We start from the raw sequence: 22,161 nt of genomic DNA on the forward strand, positions 1-22,161 counted from the left end.
AGCCTTTGTGAGTGGGAGAAAAATCTTGGATAGAGTGCTTATAGAGAATGAGTGCCTAGATTCAAGGCTAAAATTGAGAATCCCGGGGTTAGTTTGCAAGATAGATTTGGAGAAAGCTTACGACCACGTCAGTTGGAGTTGCCTCAGATATTTATTGGGTTGAATGGGGTTTGCTTACAAGTGGATTCACTGGGTGATGAGGTGTGTTTCCTCCCCTTCTTTTTGGGTCTTGGTAAATGGATCCTCGGAAGGCTTCTTCAGAAGTTCTAGGGGTCTCTGGCAAGGAGATCCTCTATCCCCTATTTGTTCCTAGTGGTGGTAGAGGCTTTGGGCAGAATGGTGGGGAAAGTCGTGGAGAATGGCCATCTAAAGGGTTTTCAACCGAGTAAAGAGGACTTAACTATTACCCAATTGTAGTTTGCGGATGACATGTTGATCTTCTCGGATGCTAACATCGAGCAGGTGGGGTTTCTAGAAGGTGTTCTTTGTTGCTTTGAGGTGGTCACAGGTTTGCGTGTAAACCTTAGAAAAAGCAAGGTGTACTCCGTGGGCTATGTACTAGAAGTGGATCTTTTGGTTGCGACTTTGGGGTGTTATGTGGGTGTTCTTCCTTTCTCTTACCTAGGCTTACCATTGGGAGCTCCTTAGAAGAAAAAGAGCCTTTGGGAGCCAGTGATAAAAAAAAGTCGAGGTGATGTTCGTGGCAAACGAGCTATCTATCCAAAGGTGGCAAATTAACTCTGATCAAAAGTGTGTTATCCAGCATCCCAGTATACTATCTATCCTTGTTCATAATTCCTAGAACTGTGGAGCTAAGGCTGGACAAGTTGTTTAGAGATTTTTTATGGCACGATAGAGTTGTGGAAAGCAAGCTTCATTTGATTAGTTGGAGAAATATATGCTCGGTTAAGAAAGGGGGAGGTCTCGGATTCAGGAAGATCGAAAGCCTTAATGGGGCTTTGCTTGGAAAGTGGTTATACAGATTGGGGGTGAAATGGGAAGGTTTATGGCGGAAGGTAATAACGGTAAAATTTGGGGAAGATCAGTCGGGGTGGGAAAGTGGTGTAGCTAAAAGTCCTTACGGATGTGGGTGTGGAAGGGTTACCTCAATTCAAGAAAATGGTTACTTACAAGGTGGGAAGGGGAGACAAAGTTAGATTTTGGGAAGATACTTGGTGTGGGAGAAATTCTTTAAAGGAAAGATATCCGGTGATTTATGCGCTCTCCATGGAAAAGAATCATCTGGTTGCAAGCTTTAGAGTATTGGATAGTGGTTCTATAGGATGGGATTTGAGCCTTAGAAGGTTGTTGGATGATTGGGAGATGATGGAGGTCTCTGAGTTGATAGGTTTACTAGAGAGCATTTCAGAAGATGTTCAAGCGGACGACGCAAAATCATGGGCTCCCAACAAAAAAGGCTTATTCTCGGTCAAGTACTTCTACAAAGATCTTACTAGAAGAGGAGAATTGTCTTTCCCTCATGTTGTGGTTTGGGGTCCAAGGGTACCTTCCAAAGTAATTTTCTTTGTTTGGATAGTGGTTTGAGAAAGAATTCAAGCACAAGACCTTCTTAGAAGAAGGGGTTTTTGCGGTCCGAACAGATGTTGCATGTGTTTATCTAACGTGGAATCTGCTAATCACCTATTAGTTCATTGTGAGGTTGCAATTTGTAGAAATTCTTATAAGAATTTCTTGGTTATTTCTAATCTTCTAAGGGTTCTTTTGTTATTAATAACACTCTTATGATATTAATATATATATATATATATATATATATGAGTGAGAGAGAGCATAAAACAACTCTCTCTTCATCTCTTTTCTTCTTCTCCACAAAAACCCTAACCCCAAAACTCTCAAATCTACTTGGTATCAGAGCTCAAAATCAAAAAGGATTTTAGAGACAAATTAAAAAAAAAAAAAAAAAAAAAGGAGAGAGACTAGAAGCCTTTCTTACTTGTTGCGTTTAATAAAGTCAGTAGCCGGCGTGCTGACGTCATCTGATGCTGTTTTAGTCGGATATTTTGATCTTTTCTGATTGTTTCTAAGAGAGCGTGATTTTAGAGAATTTTTTAAACAAGTTTCATGCGATTTGGAGTTGTTTTGAGCAAGTTATGATGTTGTTAGTGAAAAATCAACAAAAATGACGAAAATTCAAGATCTGTCATTTTCTCTCCGTCTGTTCATTTCGATTACTTGCTTCTGAGTTTGGACTTGAGTAGTTTGGTCGTTTTTTTTATGAGGAATCTAATGATGGTGGCCGTTGATTGATTGGTCAGATATTGAAGCTTCGGTGATCCTTTCTTTGGACCCCTTTTCTGATTTTTTTTGCTAAAAATGGTGTTTTTTATGCAAATCTGATCTCTTGTGCTATTTTCTAATATGGATTGACTTGTTCTCCATATTCTAATGCTTGCCACGTGTTGTTAAGAGGATAATAAGTGTGTTTCTCCATCGGGTAAAATGTACATCAATTTCGGGTATCTAGTGGAGCATATTTCGTGCTCACAAAGTATTTGTTGTTTTTTTCGAAAGGTTTTTTTACAATGTCTAAGGTTAGTCAGTCTTCGAATGTGCCTTTGAATGGCGAAGGGAGTATGAGTAATCCTCAAAGTATTGCTCTTAATCTTTAGATCACTACAGTGAAGCTAGATGGCCATAATTTCCTTGCTTGGTCTAAATCGGCCATACTATACATTAAATGAAAAGGCAAAATGAGATATTTGACCAGTAGTTTACCAATTCCTGATTCAGAAGATCCAACCTTTGACAGATGGGATGCAGAGAATGCTATTGTTATGTCTTGGCTTCTCCATTCTATGCAACTCGACATCAGTAGATTTTTGCAAACCACCAAGGAGATATGGGATGCAGTTACAGAGACATATTCAGAAGTAAGCAACACAACTTGTGTGTATGAGTTAGCGCCATAGTATTTGGCAGATGAGGCAAGTTGATAAGCCCTTGTCTACATATTACTCCATTCTCCGACGTCTATGGGAAGAGTTGGATCATTATCAAACATTTCGAGCCCATTGTTCTATCGATGCTATTAAGTATAAGAAGCTGGTTGAAGAAAATCGTGTATTTGAGTTACTTGCCAGTTTAAACTCCGAGTACGAACAAGTCAGGGTTTAAATTCTAGGAAATGAGTCTTTTCCATCATTAACTACAGTATATTTCTACTAGCATCATGAGGAGTGGCGTCGTAATGCTATGCTCCAACCTACTATTCATGAGAGATCAACCTTAGCCTTGATGTCCTAAAGAGAAGGTTGCAATGGTAGTCGTGATCGAGACGGTAGTCGTTCAAGGACAACTATTGATGATAAAAATAAGTTGAAATGTGAAAATTGTGGCCATACTCGCCATACTAAGGATACTTGTTGGGATCTTCATGGCCGTCCATCACATAGAGGTTCATTCGCCGTTGGCCGAGGAGGTAGTCATTACAATAGTAGAAGGGGTTCAAGCGCTCTTTCTATTGCTTCCATGGAGACATTAGAGCCTACTTCAACTCTAACACTGGCATCTGATAGTACTAACCTCTCTCAAGGTGAGATTGAGGCTTTTTGGCATTTTATGCCTCAATTGGACCCTCCTAATACGGCTTCTACATCTACAGTCGCTTACTCGGGTACTTCGGCCTCGACCTTCAGTGCATCTGTTTCCACTCCTAACAGCTCTTGGGTTATTGATTCAAGGGCATCGGATCATATCACTAGTATGTCTTCATTTTTTTCATCTTATTCTAGTAGGGACAAAGTAAAATTTGTCGATGGTTCTTATTCTTCTATAGCTAGCAAGGGTAGTATTACTGCTCATCCATCTATGACCTTATCATTTGTTCTTCATGTCCTAATTTTGTTTTAAACCTCCTTTCTGTGAGTCATATCACGAAATCATTAAATTGTAATGTCATTTTTTTTCCTTCTCATTATGTTTTCCAGGACTTGGATATGAAGAGGATGATTGGTACAAGGCATGAGGAAGGAGAACTTTATTTTTTTGATCCCCTATCACGGATTGCTACCTCAGTCTAGAAGTTTCCATCTACTGTTCGGAGTGGCCATCGTTTTGAGGAGTTATTACAGTGGCATAGGCACATTGGTCATCCTTCCTTTTTGTTGCTTAAACGCTTGTTTCCTCAAGTTATTTTGCTCTATTTTTGTGTTAGATCTTCAGTGTGAGATGTGTGAATTTGCTAAACATTGTCGAACCTCTTATCCTACCAGTGGTAACAAAAGCAGTTCACATTTTTCTCTTGTTCATTCTGATGTGTAGGGACCTTCCCCAGTTACCTCATTACGTGATTTTCATTATTTCGTTACGTTTGTGGATGATTTTTCTTGTGTTACTTGGGTTTACTTACTAAAAGCTAAAAGTGATGTGTATTCTGTATTTAAACTCTTTCACAAAATGATTGAAGCACAATTTTGTGTAAAAATTAAAGTCCTTAGATTTGATAATTGTGGAGAATACATGTCTGATGGTCTTGCTTCATTTTTTAGTGAGCATAACATCATTCACCAAACCACTTGTGTAAGTACTCCTCAACAAAATGGCGTGGCTAAAAGAAAAAATCGTTACTTATTGGAAGTTACTAGAGTTCTCTTATTTACTATGAATGTACCGAAAGTGTTTTGGTCGGATGCTCTCTTATTAATCGCATGCCTTCGCGTGTCTTGGGATTTAAAATTCCCATTGAGGTTTTGTCTTCTCCTAATAAGGTGCTTCTCATTCCCCCCAAAGTCTTTGGGTGTGTGTATTTTGTTCATGTCTCTCGAGCCGACCACACCAAACTTGACCCTAAAGCCATCAAATGTGTCTTTCTTGGGTATCCTTCTAATTAAAAGAGGTATAAATGTTATCATCCCCCTTCTCGTAAATATTTTGTATCTATGGATGTAACGTTTTTTTAGTCTACCTCCTTTTATTCCTTTTGGAACACATCTCTTCAGGGGGAGACAAATGAAAGTAGAGAGATGTTTTTTCCCCAAGAGTTGTTGTCTTGTCCTCTTCCTCTTCCCTCTGACAATGTTGATAGTAATCATAATAGTGGTGATGATGGCCAGGGGAAGGTTCCTATTATACAAGAGAAAGAATTACAAGTTGGCAATAATAATGGCTAGGGGGAGATTCCTATTATATAAGAAGATAAAGAATTACTTATGTATCCTCAACGTGACAAAGGCACTAAAGAGAGTCCTCATGAGCCCAACCAAGAATCCTCCCCAAATCCATTCGTCAAAGGTAATATCCCTGCTCCTGAAGTTGATAATTCTAATCTTCCCATTGCAATTAGAAAAGGTGATCGATCATGTACTTGACATCCTATCTCCAATTTTGTTTCATATGATGCTTTGTCTTTCTCTTATCGCGTTTTTGCTATTGCTTTGTCCCCCAATATCTGCTCCTCGTAGTGTTGTTGATGCCCTGTCTCAACCAAGTTGGAAAAAGGCAATGGAGGAGGAAATGCAGGCCCTTGAGAAGAATAATACTTGGGATATGGTTGTTCTTCCTAGAGGAAAGAAACTAGTGGGATGTAAACGGATCTTTACTGTGAAGCATCACCCAAATGGATCAGTGAACAGGTATAAAGCCAGACTAGTTACTAGGGGTTACACTCAAACTTATGGTAATGACTAGTATGAAACATTTGCTCCGATAGCAAAAATGAACTCCATTAGAGTGTTGTTATCCCTTACAGCCAATCAAGATTGGCCATTACTACAATTTGATGTGAAGAATGCTTTTTTGCATGGTGACTTGGAAGAAGAAGTGTATATGATACCTCCTCCTAGTTTTAAATGTCCAGATGTTGAAGGGAAAGTGTGTAGACTAAAAAAGGTGTTATATGGCTTGAAATAGTCTCCTAGAGCATGGTTAGAAAATTTTCACTGTGTCATACTGGAGTATGGTAACAAGCAGAGTCAAGCTGATCACACATTATTCATTAAACATTCCAATGAGAAAATTACTGCTCTCATAGTCTATCTTGACTACATTGTAGTGACTGGTAATAACTATGATGAAATGAAAAAAAATTAAAATACCAGTTAGCAAAGGAGTTTGAGATTAAGGACTTGGGTCAATTGAAATACTTTCTTGGGATTGATGTTGCTAGATCAAAGAAGGGTATTTTCATCTCGCAACGGAAGTATGTTATGGATCTTCTTTATGAGACAGGTATGATGGGTTGCAAGCCTTGTGATATTCCCATTGAGTCAAACCATAGACTTCGTGAGTCCAATGGTGAGCCCTACATTGGTGTTGAGAGATATCAAAGACTTGTGGGCCGGCTTATCTACCTCACCTTAACCCTCCCAGATATTGCTTATGCAGTTAGTGTGGTAAGCCAGTTTATGCATGCACCAACTGCAACTCATTTAGATGCTGCTTATAAAATCTTAAGGTACTTAAAATCTACTCCTAGACAAGGTTTATTATTTGCTTGCCATGGTAGTTTGCGTGTTGAAGCCTACGTAGATGCAGATTGAGCAGGATCAGTGTCAGATCGTCGTTCCACCTCTGGATATTGCGCATTTGTTGGGGGTAATCTTGTTTCTTGGAGAAGTAAGAAACAGACAGTGGTTGCAAGATCCAGTGCAGAAGCTAAGTTTAGGTCTATGGCTCATGGGGTGTGCGAGCTTCTATGGCTTAAAATCCTCTTAACCAAATTGAACCTTCCTATTCATGGGCTAACGAGTTTGTATTGTGACAATAAGACAGCCATTAGTATTTGCTCATAATCCAATTCAACACGATATAACTAAACACATTGATGTAGATAGGCACTTCATCAAAGAAAAATTGCAGTCTGGACACATTTGTACTCTATTCGTACAAACTGAAGATCAGTTGGCTGACATCCTTACAAAGGGGCTGGGTAGTTTACATTTTCATAGCATTGTTAACAAGTTGGGTATGAAAAATATATATGCACCAACTTGAGGGGGAGTGTAAAAATTCTTATAAGGGTTTCTTGGTTATTTCTAATCTTCCAAGGGTTCTTTTATTATTAGTGCTGAAAAATCTCCAAGGCTTATTTTAGGAAAATAGGACATTCTTGATTATTTTTTATTTTTCTTAACTTTCTAGAATATTCTTGTAATCTTCTACAATAGGATAGTTTTCTAGAATGTTCTTGTATATTCTTATAATCTTCTACAATAGGATAGTTTATAGAATATTCTTGTAATCTTCTACAATAAGATAGTTTTCTAGAATATTCTTATAATAGGATAGTTAGTCTATAAATACCCTATTAGGGCATTTGTAATAGCAATTCAAGAATTATCAATAAATTCAGTTTCCTACATGGTATCAGAGCCTTAGGTTCATATCCTGGGAATCGATTTTTTTTTCTTTTTTGCCATCTTGTTCGTTGTTCATCTGTTTTTACCCTCCCTTTATTTTTCCCTTGTGATCTTTGTTAAATTCACGATGTCAGAAGAGTCAGGAGCCACCAATCAATCTGTGATGGTTACACTTCATGGGAGACCACAAAACTTTTCTGGTAGAAATGGGGGAGGATCAAGAAACTGGCAACAGAATTGGCAACAAAAGTTATATGCTAATCTGGCACGAACTGGCAATGATGGCTCGGGTGCTCAAAAGAATTCTAATAGCAAGGAGATCAACAAAGAAGACATTGAATGGCTAAGATTACTTCTCAACTCCTTGGAGAAACCATCGGGTATGTGTTCATTTGCACATTCAGGTATGGTTTCTTCTTCTCATGCCTTTAGTGTCTCGGATAGTAACTATTTCAACTCTTGGATCATTGATTCAGGAGCAACCGACCATATGACTCATTGCTCCTTTATATTCTCCACATATAGTCCATGTTCTAGTAACAGAAAAATTACATTGGCCGATGGGTCACTTGCTACTGTAGCAGGTCAAGGAGATATTCACATAAATCCTTTATTAATTCTAAAAAATGTTTTGCACGTTCCAAAACTTACAATAAATCTAGTCTCTGTCCAAAATCTTACAAAGGATTTGAATTGTAGCTTGACCTTTTCATCCACCTCTTGTATTTTTCAAGACCAAGTTACGGGGATGACGATTGGGCATAGTAAGGAAAGCAGTGGCCTCTATTACCTTGATGTGCAGAATAAAAATAAAAGTTGTAGGATTGACAATCCATCTTCCTTGTTTTCAGATACAAGATATCCATCTTCCTTGTTTTCAGATACAAGATCTCCAATAAAAGACCAGATTTGGCTCTATCACCTTCAGTTTGGACATCCTTCCTTTAGGACTTTGAGTGTCATGTTTCCTTCCTTATTTAAGAATATTGATATTCGTGAATTTCATTGTGACATTTGTGAGTTTGCCAAACACAAACGAGTTTCTTTTCCTTTGAGTAATAAAAAATCCTCATTTCCTTTTCAATTAATCCATAGTGACATTTGGGGACCGTCAAGAATTTCAAATATTTCAGGGGCTAAATGGTTTGTCACGTTTATTGACGACTGTACTCGTGTCACGTGGGTTTTTTTGCTAAAACAAAAATCTGATGTTTGTACGGTTCTCCCTATCTTTCATGACATGGTCAAAAATCAATTTGGGGTTAAAATAAAAAAAATAAGATCTGACAATGCAAGAGAATATTTTAATCAAGTATTATCTCCATATTTTCAAAAAGAGGGGATAATACATGAATCCTCTTGCATAGATACACCCCAACAGAATGGAGTGGCAGAAAGGAAGAATGGCCATCTCTTGTCAACAACTCGTGCACTGTTATTCCAACGGAATGTCCCCAAATACTTATGGGGTGAAGCAGTTCTCACATCAGCCCACTTAATAAACCGTACTCCATCTCGAGTTCTTGATTTTAAAAGTCCTTGGGAGGTCTTTTCCAAATTTTTTCCTGATTTTGCATCTCACAATCGATTGTCACCTCGAGTTTTTGGATGTGTCTCGTTTGTTCATATTCATTCTCATGGTCGTAGTAAACTTGATCCTCGAGCTCTTAGGTGTGTCTTTGTAGGGTATTCCCCAACTCAAAAGGGTTATAAATGTTATCATCCACCATCTCGCAAAATCTTTGTGTCCGCCGATGTAACTTTTGTTGAAGGTGAAAGTTTTTTCCAACCTTCTCTTCAGGGGGAGGCACTTACTAGTGAAGATAAGGATCAAGGGGATCATGGCTTTCTAATGGACTTTCTTGCTCAAACTAGCCAATCACCAACCCAAAACACTCCACCATTTCCCTTGTCTGAAATTGAACCACCAAAACAACTTGATCAAGAACAAGTTGAGCCTTCAAAACAACCCGAAGTTGGACAGCTTGAACCTATAACCCCAGGACATACTTGTATTGAATCAGTTATCACGAAACCATTGCAAGTTTACTCAAGGAAGAGAGGTTCCACTGCTAAGCCGAAGCTAACTCAAGCGTCTGAACCAACTCTCGGAAATGAGGTAAATATTGATATCCCTGTCATCAACTTGTCTTCTGAAGTTTTTGAAAAAAATGATCTTGACTTACCCATTGCAGTCAAAAAAGGTACCCGAAATTGTACAAAATATCCATTGTCTCATTTTGTGTCATTCGAAAAAGTGTCACCATCACACAAAAGCTTTCTCACCCATCTAAACTCCACAACCATACCACAAACACTATCCGAGGCCCTAAGCAAAGAAGAATGGAGACATTCTATGAAAGTGGAAATGGATGCACTCGCGAAGAACAAAACCTGGGAGTTGGTAGAGCTACCCAAAGGAAAGAAACCTGTTGGATGCAAATGGGTGTTTTCTCTAAAGTATAAAGCTGATGGATCACTTGAACGATACAAGGCCAGGTTAGTTGCAAAGGGTTATACACAGACCTATGAAGTGGACTATGAAGAAACATTTGCACCGGTGGCTAAGATGAACTCAGTAAGGATTTTGTTGTCATTAGCAGCCAACTTAGATTGGAGTTTACACCAATTCGACGTGAAAAACGCCTTTCTTCACGGAGACCTAGAGGAAGAAATTTATATGGTGAGGCCTCCAGGATTTGATGACAATTCAGGAGATAAGAAGGTATGCAGGTTGAAGAAAGCATTGTATGGGTTGAAACAATCTCCACGAGCATGGTTTGGAAGGTTTACAAAGACAATGTTAAGAATGGGCTACAAACAAAGTCAAGGTGATCACACTCTATTCGTAAAACACTCGGCCTTTGGGGGAGTAACTGCACTACTGGTATATGTAGACGATATTATTGTCACTGGTAATGATGCGAAGGAAAAAGGAGCACTCAAGAAACGTCTTGCAGAAGAGTTTGAAATAAAAGACCTAGGCAAGTTGAAGTATTTCCTAGGTATAGAGGTTGCTCGTTCAAAGGAAGGAATATTTGTCTCACAACAGAAGTATGTGCTAGATCTTCTCAAGGAAACTGGAAAAATAGGTTGCAGGCCCATGGAGACACCGATAGAAGCAAATCATAGGCTAAGTGAAGCTCCAGAAGATGAGACTGTAGACAAAGGGATGTATCAACGATTGGTTGGAAGACTGATTTATCTCTCTCATACTAGGCCTGACATAGCATATTCTGTTAGTGTGGTTAGCCAATTCATGCACAATCCTAAGAGAATACACCTGCAAGCCGTATACCGCATCCTCCAATACTTAAAAGGTAGTCCAGGTAAGGGAATTTTATTTAAAAAGGGAGCAAACTTGCGTTTGGAAGCATACACAGACTCAGATTATGCAGGGTCTGTGGTGGATAGAAGATCGACGTCTGGTTATTGTACATTTTTAGGAGGAAATCTAGTTACATGGAGAAGTAAAAAGCAACCGGTTATAGCAAGATCAAGTGCAGAGGCAGAGTTTCGGGCAATGGCACAAGGAATTTGTGAACTTCTGTGGATCAAAATAATTCTGGAAGATCTTAGAATCACCTGGGACAGTCCAATGAGGTTGTATTGTGATAACAAGTCAGCCATCAATATTGCTCATAATCCAGTGCAACATGATCGTACAAAACATGTGGAAGTGGATCGACATTTCATAAAGGAAAAACTAAACAATGGTTTAATTTGCACCCCATACGTTTCAACAGAAGGACAACTTGCAGATGTTCTAACGAAAGGATTACCTGGAACCACATTTCAAAAGGTCATTAGCAAGCTGGGAATGAAAAACATATATTCACCAGCTTGAGGGGGAGTGCTGAAAAATCTCCAAGGCTTATTTTAGGAAAATAGGACATTCTTGATTATTTTTTATTTTTCTTAACTTTCTAGAATATTCTTGTAATCTTCTACAATAGGATAGTTTTCTAGAATGTTCTTGTATATTCTTATAATCTTCTACAATAGGATAGTTTTTAGAATATTCTTGTAATCTTCTACAATAAGATAGTTTTCTAGAATATTCTTATAATAGGATAGTTAGTCTATAAATACCCTATTAGGGCATTTGTAATAGCAATTCAAGAATTATCAATAAATTCAGTTTCCTACAATTAGTAACACTCTTATGATGTTAATATATATATGAGTGAGAGAGAGAATAAAACAACTCTCTCTTCTTCTCCACAAAAACCTTAACCCTAAAACTCTCAAATCTACTCAATTAAGGTCTAGGAACATGTATTCTCTTTGTTCGGGGTGGAATGTAGTGTTCCAGCCACCATTAGAGGTATCTTTGAGGAATGACTTCAAATGGGATTAGGATTTCGTCGCGCAAAGAAGTTAATTTGGAACTTAACACCATTCGCGATCCTTTGGGGAATATGGCTTAGAATGAAATGCTAGAACTTTTCAAGGAAAGATGAAGTCAATAGAAAAAGATAATTAGATCAATTCTTGGACTTCTATTCTTTTGGTGCAAAATCTTTAGGGAGTTCAGAGGGGTATTTTTCGAGGACTTTCTACCTCGATGGGATTTCGTTTGTAATATTGAAGCGCCCTAGCAGCTTTTTGTTCTTTTTGTTTTCTTTTGTTCGCTACTCTTTTGGGAGGGTCATCTCGACTCTCCCCCTCTCTTTGTATCATTTTTTATCTATCTTATCAATTTTTAAAATTTAAAAAAAAAAAAAAAAAAGTATTTTTTACATTTAAAAGAAAAAAATGATTGATCAAAGTCAGTAAACTAAAAAACATCTCTCAAATAACAGTTATATGAAATAGTGAAGAAGTTTATCACTTTGTCAGACTGCATAAGATGCAACAAGATCATAGAGTAACAAGGACTAAAAGCAAACCCATATAGAAAGCTGTACTTGATACTTCAAATGGAATTTCAGAGTTGAACTTTCAATTATATTCTGAGCATGCAAAACACCATGACCAAGCAAAAATAAAACAAAACAAAATAAAATATGTTTGATGATACCTTTAACTCTTGATCTCCGTGCATCGAATCATTTCCCAATGATTCCTGAAGTGATTCACTAGAATCGTTTGAAAATATGCTTTTGCTGTCACTGTCACTCTCTTCTTCAAGAGTGTCTAATTTGGCACTAGGCTGTGGAACTGGACCTTGCTGTGTATCTTGTAATGCTAATGGTTTCTCATTCTGAAAAAATTGTTCTTTTGGAACCCTATGACCAACGTTGGAAACATTCAATCTATGGGCATGCGTGAAAGAATTTCTGTCTCTGCTTTTGTCAGCTCCAGAGCCCCAATCCCATGACTCTTCATAACCACTAAAAAGATCAACCAAACCATAAATGTACGGTCCCCCAGAAGACAGAGTCTTCCCACAAGCAATCGCCACATCCCCATGATGCCAATTGTCACTTTTGTCCACACTCAGGCATGAAACCTGCTGAGAAACAATCAAATAAGAATTCAGTACCCTAAATGAAAGGAAAATAGTAATGCTTCTCTTGCCTAAGAAGAAGAATCAAATTACTTTGGTCATGAATGTTTCCTATGTGAGCCAACTCAGATTATGGTTTCATGAAACCAAAAAAACACATGCTTAACACCTAACAGAGAGCTGAAGAAGAATGCAGGAGAAAGCATGACGAAAAATATAACATCTTTCTCTAGTAAATGTAGGTGAGAAAAAAACATGATGGAAGTTAAAGGTATTAGCTTTCAATTTGGTTGCCAATTCGATCACAGATCAGAAGAGAAAATAGTAAGTGGTGCAAAATGAGCCACCAAGTGTACTAAGGGGTCCAAACATATTGGACACCACCTGACACCTAAATCACTCCATTAACACTTGCCACACAGCCTTTCTACAAGTACAACAAATATCTAAAATGAAGGTTCAAACAGTTCCAATACAGGCACAAACTAGCACCTTATACTATATCATAAAAGCCTTCTTTTGTAATTTAAAATATTATTTAAGTGGCCATCCACAAACTCAACAAATTCTCTGAGGCTTATTGACATCCTAATACCTACTTTCCTCTCAAAAGAGAATCTAACCACATTAAAGTTTCCCCCTAAACACCATGGCAGGTCCCACAAACCCACCACATATTCAATTCTTTCCAAAACTGGGATCTTTCACCTCTAATCGAAGGACCATAGACCCCTACGGAAACCCACTCAGAGAATCCTACCCGAGACAATTATATCTAACCGATATGAAAAAAAAACACATAAAGAGTCGAAAACATTAGTGACTACCTTGTCCCACTCACCTCCTCCGACTGAATCAATGCCTGGAAAAAGCACCAATCATTATCAATACCAGCACCACATCAAATAGTAGAAATCAAACCATCGAAAATCATAACTATCTTGTTTTCCTGCAAGACAATAGGATGAGGATTCCTAGATCTGATATATAATTTTTAGGGATGCCCTCTTCACTTTGTCCCCCAAACTTCTAACAATCCAGAAAGAGAGTTCGCCTAGATTACCATGTATGTCCGCACCTTTCTGCACACACCAATCAATCTAATAGGGAACTCAATTACACCCCCCCCCCAATCTGTGTACTTCTTTAACTAAACCTAGTTTCTTTTCTATCTAGTTGACATGATAGAGTTGCAGGGGTTCCCACCATTATGCTTGTACAACATAGATCATGCAATGGGATCCACTCCACCTTTGGGATGACCAAGGCGATTTATTTGCAATTACAGGTGCTGATCTCTAAAAATGATTGTTTCAGTATCCAACATTTTCTAGAAGACAACACCCAACTCCATTATTTGCTCTCGCTTCTTGATCACTACTTATCAAAAAAGAGAAAACAAGAAGAATAGATAGTACAAAATATGATAACATGATGTACTTTACCAAGAAAATTAGCAAAGAGGAAGTTTGTCATACTTAAAAGATGACTTCATTTTTCCAACAAAAAAAAGGCCACATTTTAGCTACTACTTTTCTTTTTAACCAAATGAAATCACATCTATAAAACAATTAATAAATAGACATCATAATGACACTAGTGAATCTCTCAAATAAAAATGCAAGCATTAGTAATAATGTGAATAGCTACAATGTTGTGTTATACCATATTATTAATTTTGAAGTTTATTTACCCATGTGAAGTACAAGTTATGCAAGGAATGTAAACTACAACTTGGAAAAATCAACTAGTAAGATTTTCATGATTAAGAGATGAAGCATACAGATTCATTTGATTTGCCTACTGGAACAATTTCAGACAGAAACTCTTGAGCAGCCTCCACCAGATTGAAAATCATAACACGTCCTTCTCGAGCATTAAAATTTGCCTGGCAGAGAAGTTGATTGAAAATTTAATACCAAACCAAGTGAAACAAATGAAAAAATAAGCATTAACTCATCAATTTATGCAAGCACAATCAAAGTGGGGACAGGGTTTGAATGATCAACCTTGGATATGACAGAATGAATTGGTGTCGCATCATTAGTTTAAACTTACCTGTAGACTCTTCAAAGGATTCCAATTGAGTTTGATTTATTGAACACCTTACAACAAAACCTAGGATCATATTGAGTTTAGATTAAGATGACCATGGAGGTCTAGGAGAGAATTGGGTAAGCTTCAGTTGTCTTTTTAAGGTTCCTCATCTATTAACACATTAAACTCCTAAATTTCTACCTAGGACTGTTTTGATTTTGTTATTTTTAATTTCATTTGTACCCTTAATTCCCTTGCTTTTCATTGTTACAGCCTATATAGAAACAATTTGTTTGGTCCATATGAGAAGGATTCCCACGTATTACATGTATTATTCAGTCCATGTGAAAATATGCATATTTACCCATACTTTCGTATGGGAATGGCCTAAATTATGCATTTCCTAAATAATTCATACACACGCAATGTACCATGATGTTCAAAAGCAAATGAGAAGTGTGGGCCTAAATATGTAGAACCAGGGCTGCACCTTGGGCAGGTTGGGGATCAACCTGCGCCCATGCCCAACCCAACCTCGAGCATGAAATGCTCAACCCGAACCCAACCCAAGTCGGGTTAGTCCGGTTGTTCGGGTTAATTCATTCCTCATTAATACTAGGTAATCTAGTACTGAAAGGGTTTATATAAAGATAAGTGGCATGTAAAAGAATTTAAAATTTACTATTATTTGTCCTAAAAATGATACATAAAATTATAAAAATAAAGAAGAGAGTAGAAGAAGAAGAAGATTAACTAAAATAATAATTTTTATCGATAATAGCAATTTTCAACAAAAGAAAAATATTTAAAATTTTAATATAATCATAGTATGACAATATGGAATTACATTTAAACAAAAACATTAATGACAAAGCATTATTTATTTAATGAAAATAATCACACATTATTATTGACGTATAGATAAACAAAAGCATACATATTGAAATACTTTTAAATTATAACCATATTAAATTCAGGTTTGGGAAAATAGGGTTAGCCGAGACCTATACACGAACCCAACCCGACTTTGAGTCGGGCATATTTTTTTGTTGCCCAAACCCGAGGCCGATCCCGAGCTAACTATGCCCAGACCTGACCCAAGGTCAAGTTCAACCCAATGGGTTCGGGTTTGGCCCTCCCAAGTTGCAGCACTACGTAGAACCATTCTTTTTTCATGCGAAGGAAAGAAACTTAGTTATAATGGGAGTAGTACAACTTAAGCACGTGGAACATGCCATCATCATTAAAAAAAGCCTTGTCCAAAAACTCTAGGATTGAAGCTTTTGGAACACAAGAAAAAACAAAATTACAAATTATTGATTACAAGTTTGTTGCATCTCATAACTTCATCTCAAGTTGAAAAGCTTGCTAGTGTGATTTGTAAGTTCATAAAATCTAACATGAAAAGTTTTGTTTAATAATGCAATGCACAAAAGGGCAATATATTGGAAGTGCAAAATACTAATTCATTTTCTTAACAATTATAAAAATGTTCTATTTGAGATGATTGGTTGCAAAAATTGTACCCAATATTGCAATGAAATGAAGATGAGAGCTCTTAGAAGGGTAGGAGTAAGTTACACAGCTCATTAGACCTACTACTACTGCTCATAGGAATACCAATACAAGCAAAAAGTCATGAATTATAAATCTCCTTAAGTTTGACTAATATAATTTTTATGGGCAAAGGATTTTATCAAACAAAAATGAAAAAACAAAGTACAAGAAGATGATGTACCTAGGCAATATGTGAAAGATACCCAAAATCCCAGCTTAAATAAGACTAGAGTTTCCCCATGCCTACAACACAGTCCTCTTTTTTGCAATTAAGGGGGTAAAGGAGGAAAGGCAATAAAGTTGTAGGGGTATTATTGAAAAGGGGGTAGACGGGTAAAGACAATAAAGTTGGAGGGTATTATAGGAAAATGGGAGAAGAGGAAAGATAATAAAGTTGGAAGGTGTTTTTCGGAAAGGGGTGGAAGAAGAAAAGTAATAAAGTCAGAGGGTGTCCCTGGAAAGGGAGAAGAGAAAAGACAAAAGTTAACATTGAGATTAGGGGGGAGATTAAACCCCAAGCCCTACTTGTGTGGGTGATAAACATTGGCAAGAGAGCCATTGTCTTTTATTTTATCGAATAGATTAGCATCGCAATGCATCCACCCAAAACATACACTCCTCCCTATACGTGACCAACGATCATCATATTACAAACAACCTCTCTTTGCAACCCCACTCCTCATATTTTCAGTAGTCCACAAAATAGCATGACCGAGTTTACCAAGTCTTTCTTGTACACCTTTCAAAGTAAAACAAAGGAAAAAGGAAAAAGGGCACGAACTCTAATAGCCGCACCATACCTTTATTTTCTATTCTACAACCACATCCCATCTCACTAAAGGAAAATTTGAAAACAATGCACATCTGTTATGTAGAAGGTAGATTTGACTCTCACTGGTGCCATAATGAGACGAATTGTAATTTTCTTGCCTATGATATACCATTACCTTAAAACTTAAAATCATTTCATTGACCTATAACTGTCAAAGAATTATTTTTTGAACCATTTTTTGTGTGCTTAACCTTCATATTAAATGGTGACCAGTCTAGAGAGTTAGTAACAACTTATTCCAACATTTGCAGCATAATGAATTAGTTATTTTCTACTTGTATTGCAACCAAATGAAGAAACAAGAATTAAATGAAACAAGAGTCACCCCTGACCTGATCATGAAGCAGTGACAAAAGTTTCTCTACATCTTCTTTTGATAAACCTGTCTCTGATGTTATTTGTAACTTCGGGCACTTGTAAGGGTACCCTGGTAAGCATCTGAAAATTGCAGCAAGGGTAGGAAAAAAGAAGGTAAAATGAGGAATATAAGTTGGCATGAAATTAAACAAGCCTAGCTACAACCATAACACACCTTACTGAAAGAGTAGCCGAAACATCTAGATCCTCAGAACCCATATCCTTTGAGTAAGGCCTATTCACATTTCATGTGTAACCAAAGCAAAACTCAAAAACAAAAAATACAATGGACATTAAGTGAACTTGAATTAAAATATATATAAATACCTGAGATTTATAATGCAATGAGGCGGTGACTCCGAAATATTTTTGAAGTCTTCTTGAAATATAGCACGCCTAAAGATCAACCAATCAAAAAAACTAACAATTACTTATAGAACAGAAATTGAATTCTTTCAATTGAAAACTACAGTATTCAAAGATGATTCATTTAAGCATCATTGTACAGATGTCGAACAATATCAATGCATTAGCAAACTGGGTGAAAGTGCCTTCAACAGCACACATATGACAACCCAAAAAATACAAATACTCCAACTCATAGTTTTCATAGCTAGCATGGTTTCTATTGCAGCAACTAAAGTCGATCCTCATACCTCTTTCACCGATGCACCTCATTAGATGTCCTCAAAACAATATTGCATGAACTAGCACACTTTATGATTTACTCAATGGGTACATTAGGTTTAATAATGACCTATAAAGACAAATCTACTGATGTGTGCAGCTTTTGGTCCTAATCTCAGGTTAATTTTGTGGAGGTATGCAGGATTTGGGTTCATCGCAGAGTGTCGGGGGTCCAAAGGCCAGCAGGCCCCCGTCACCTTGCGCCATTTTTGGCATCTATACAACTTCAGGGGGTATTATTGGTATTAGAATATACATTGGAAGTCCTAGAATATATATATATATATTCTCTGGAATTGTATTGTATTTTTCATGACTTCATCAATAAGAAATTTTCATCGCCGCCCATGTACATAGGCAATTTTGCCGAACCACGTAAATCTTGCCTCTTGTGTGATCTGTTCTTCTTTATTTCTCTTTTAGATATTTTTGTTGTGTCAATCGTTTGGATTGTAAGTTATTTGGGTGCTTCTGCACAACATTGTGAACCTAATCAATACACCAAGAACCTAGGCAATAATAGTGTGGAAAGTAAACCCTTACTCTAGGGGTCATAACACACGACCACACTCCTAGACAACATCGGTGGTGGCCCACTCTGTGGCAGCTTTCGCTCTAATACACACCAAAAGCACCTAGGCGATAATGATGCAGAAAGATAATATCCTTAATTCCTTACTTCTTGGGGTCATAAAATCTAGACTAGGTGAGAAACACTTACAATGCAGTAAGCTCTTCGGAGAGAATATCGCCATCACCGCCATCATGCGACACAGAGTCCTTCGAAGGTGTCCTGCCCTTACTCTTCCGTCCACTCACACCACGGCCTCCTCGTTTTTTCTTCTTAGAATTACTTCCCATTGAACTAACTAATCTCGCCTACTCAACACTTTCAAATTCACAACTAGCAATGCAGACTATCTACTCAATACCATTAAAGTCATTTTAAATTATCATTTTTTTCCCTCAAATTTTAACAATGCATTGGCATTAATCTCAACTCAACTGACCTGAAATCGCTTCCGAAACCATAATCACCCCAAGAAGAAACCATAGTTTTCGTTCTTTAAATTCATCTGAAGCCCCACTCACAATCAACAAAACCACTTCAATCAATAGAGTTTAAGAAACCCTAGAACGATTAAAACGTGTGACGATCAATACTTTGGGATCAAAAAATAAAATCGATAAACGAAAAATGAATCTTGAGAAAACCAAATCAAAATTATCAAAGAGGAAATGAATTGAAGAGATCAAAAGTACAGTTCGATCTTTGATCCTTGATCTCTTGAGAGGAGAAGAAGATGGCAGAGAGAAGAGAGCCTTCGAGTTGTTAAAAAAGAAATTCAAAGAACCAAAAAGAAAACAGTGTGCTCTTCTGCTGAACCAATGAAGCTAAATTAAGAAACGCAACACCGGACACCGGAGGCGCGAGGTTTCAAAACTCGGATTGACGTCTCGTCACCGTGTTGTCTCGGATGAGTCAACTCGTCTAAGACGAGATAATTCATTTAACTCGGTTTACAATTATTTATTTATTAAAAAATAATTATATTTTTTTTATTAAATAAAGTAGATTAGAAGATATAATCATAAAATCATATTTTATTTAGATAATTTAAATATTTAAATTTAACATAAATAATTATTTTAATTCATATTTTGCAAAATCTCAGATGACTTACACAAGTTTTTCTAACTCAAGTGAGATTTTCAAAATATCATCGGAGTCATCTAGTTTGTCTCGCAAGATTTTGCATAAGTGGTGATCTATGTTATTCATGGACAATGTTGAGATGATTTGGACAAGTCATCTCGATCTCGAACGAGATTTAAAACCATGCAAAGGCATGAATGATTTTAAAATTCATTCAATTCAACTCAGTATCTTTCACCAATGAGTTGGTATCTTATAATTCACACATCTCACGATATAAACAATAGTACTTGGACGATATTTTGAAAATCTCAATCAAGTCAGTTGAGTCAATCGAAATGTTTTATATTTTATTTAAAATAATTAATTTTTAAAATAAAATTAATACTAATTATCTAAATTAAGTATGAGTTTATTACTAAAATTCTTGTTTAAAAAAATTATAATTAGTTATACATAAATATACCTGAAATAAATAATTGTAAAACAAGTCAAATACTTTACCTAATTTTAAATGAATTGAATTGTATAAATCAACTCAATCTCATCCAAAAATAGACACAACATCAAACCAAGATTTGAAATCATCACAATGCACAATGCACTTGCTCTTGTTCTCAATGCCCGCTCTGGTGCTTTGGGAGTAAGACTCCTCCAATACTCAATCCCAAAACGTTTGAATCTCATTTTTCATGAATATTTATATTCTATCCATTCTATTTACGTAATTATTGATCATATATGATGTCAAAAACAAACATTAAAATATAGAACTAATCTAAAACCTTTGAAGTAGAAGAAATTTAAATAATTAAAACTTATATTGATTATGAAACTCCGATTAAATAAGGGAAATGTTCGACACCTACACTTTACCCTACGTGTTTTATCCTACATGGGTTAGAAGTTTTAGAATAGGCTGATTTTTGGTGAGGATGATCTCTACGGTTAAAAGATCCTCCTCACCAAAAATCAGCCCATTCCGAAATTTCTAGCCACATGTTTACAAATTGAAAAATCGTGGACCGTCCATTTTTTTTAAACCATTTTTTATGAGGTTAGAAATTTTGGAATTGGCTGATTTTTAGTAAGAATGATCTCCTCACCATAGTGATCATCCTCACCAAAAATCAGCTCATTCCAAAACTTCTAACCCATGTAGAATGGTAAAGCGTAGGGTGCTGAACAGGACCCATTAAATAATGTTATTAATTAATTTTGTGTTGGTACTTGTTGTAACTAACTAGGTTGGGTATAACATGGCAACACCGTGATACTAGTCAAGTTATTTAAATAGTACAAAATAATATATTTTATCCATGGATATAGGACTAGTGAAAATGTAACAGTCAAGGATAATAGCGAACACATTATTGTATTTTCAATACAAAATTTATTGAAAAAAATATGTTTATTGTCTTAAAATTTATCAATTCTAAATTGTAAAATAAGTATTTTTTGCAACATAGAGTATGTGGTGATGGAATAACTAAGCAACTCAAGCATACAAAAAATAATATTTATATTTGAGTATATTTTTTATATAACACTCTAGAGGCACTTTGTACCCTAAGATATTTTTGAACTTGGTTCTCCTGCATTGACTTTGATCACTAAGATCATGCACATGTGATTTTCAAAATCCGATTTGTAGATCGAGATGACCCATTTGAGTCATACCTTCTCCTTGAATTAAAACCTCCACAAAATTAAAGAGGTTCTATTGACACACCAAATTTTATGTATAACACAGTATGAATGTTTTTAAGGATTGGTATGTCATGAGTAAAATTTGGTGTATGAAGCTCTCTAAACTTATGTAAAAATAATTAGTGAACCCTACAAGAGGGACTTCTTTTAAATATCCATAAAGTTTGGGGACTAATTTGATAGTCAACTTTTTTTTCCTTCCGAAGGCCATTCAGCTTAACAAAAGTTTCTAAGTAACAAAAATACATCTTTCTCACCTCTTTCTATGAATGAAGAATGATATACATAGGGGTGGCAATGGGTCAGGTTGGATCATGTTCATGTCGGTTGAGGTAAGAGTATTATGAAAATTTACCAAACCCAAATCCAACACATTTAATAATCATACTAAAAAGTTAAACCCAAACCCAACCCATTTATAAATAAATAGGTATACCTATGCAACCCATATATAACCTATTAATAAAATTCTAATCTTTTTTGGAAAATATAAGTTTTATTTTTATCATCAAAAATAAAATATCATTACTAAAAATAAAGTCACACAATTGCAAAC

General features: G+C 36.4%; 1 protein-coding gene across 6 annotated transcripts in view; it reads right to left on the minus strand.

Moving 5' to 3' along the window:
- GCN2 (protein kinase family protein) overlaps nucleotides 1-19,632 on the minus strand; it is a 73,314-nt gene extending 53,682 nt beyond the window's left edge. For 2 of the 6 annotated variants that reach the window (XM_086429313.1, XM_086429309.1), the window contains exons 1-6: nucleotides 18,960-19,631; nucleotides 17,879-17,947; nucleotides 17,727-17,786; nucleotides 17,527-17,632; nucleotides 14,552-14,656; nucleotides 12,340-12,774 (exon numbers count right to left, since the gene is read on the minus strand). In XM_086429313.1, the coding sequence (XP_086285439.1) occupies nucleotides 12,340-12,774; nucleotides 14,552-14,656; nucleotides 17,527-17,632; nucleotides 17,727-17,786; nucleotides 17,879-17,947; nucleotides 18,960-19,099 (915 nt within the window). In that variant the 5' untranslated portion in view covers nucleotides 19,100-19,631. Of the gene's footprint in view, nucleotides 1-12,339; nucleotides 12,775-14,551; nucleotides 14,657-17,526; nucleotides 17,633-17,726; nucleotides 17,787-17,878; nucleotides 17,948-18,959 lie in introns of all 6 variants that reach the window. The other 4 variants (XM_086429312.1, XM_086429310.1, XM_086429314.1 and 1 more) reach the window with 4 other exon arrangements.
- Nucleotides 19,633-22,161: the final 2,529 nt, after the last annotated feature.

The sequence above is a fragment of the Akebia trifoliata genome, chromosome 16 (assembly GCF_017979445.1).
Source record: "Akebia trifoliata isolate Shusen 1 chromosome 16, ASM1797944v1, whole genome shotgun sequence".
Classification (NCBI taxonomy): Eukaryota; Viridiplantae; Streptophyta; class Magnoliopsida; order Ranunculales; family Lardizabalaceae; genus Akebia; species Akebia trifoliata.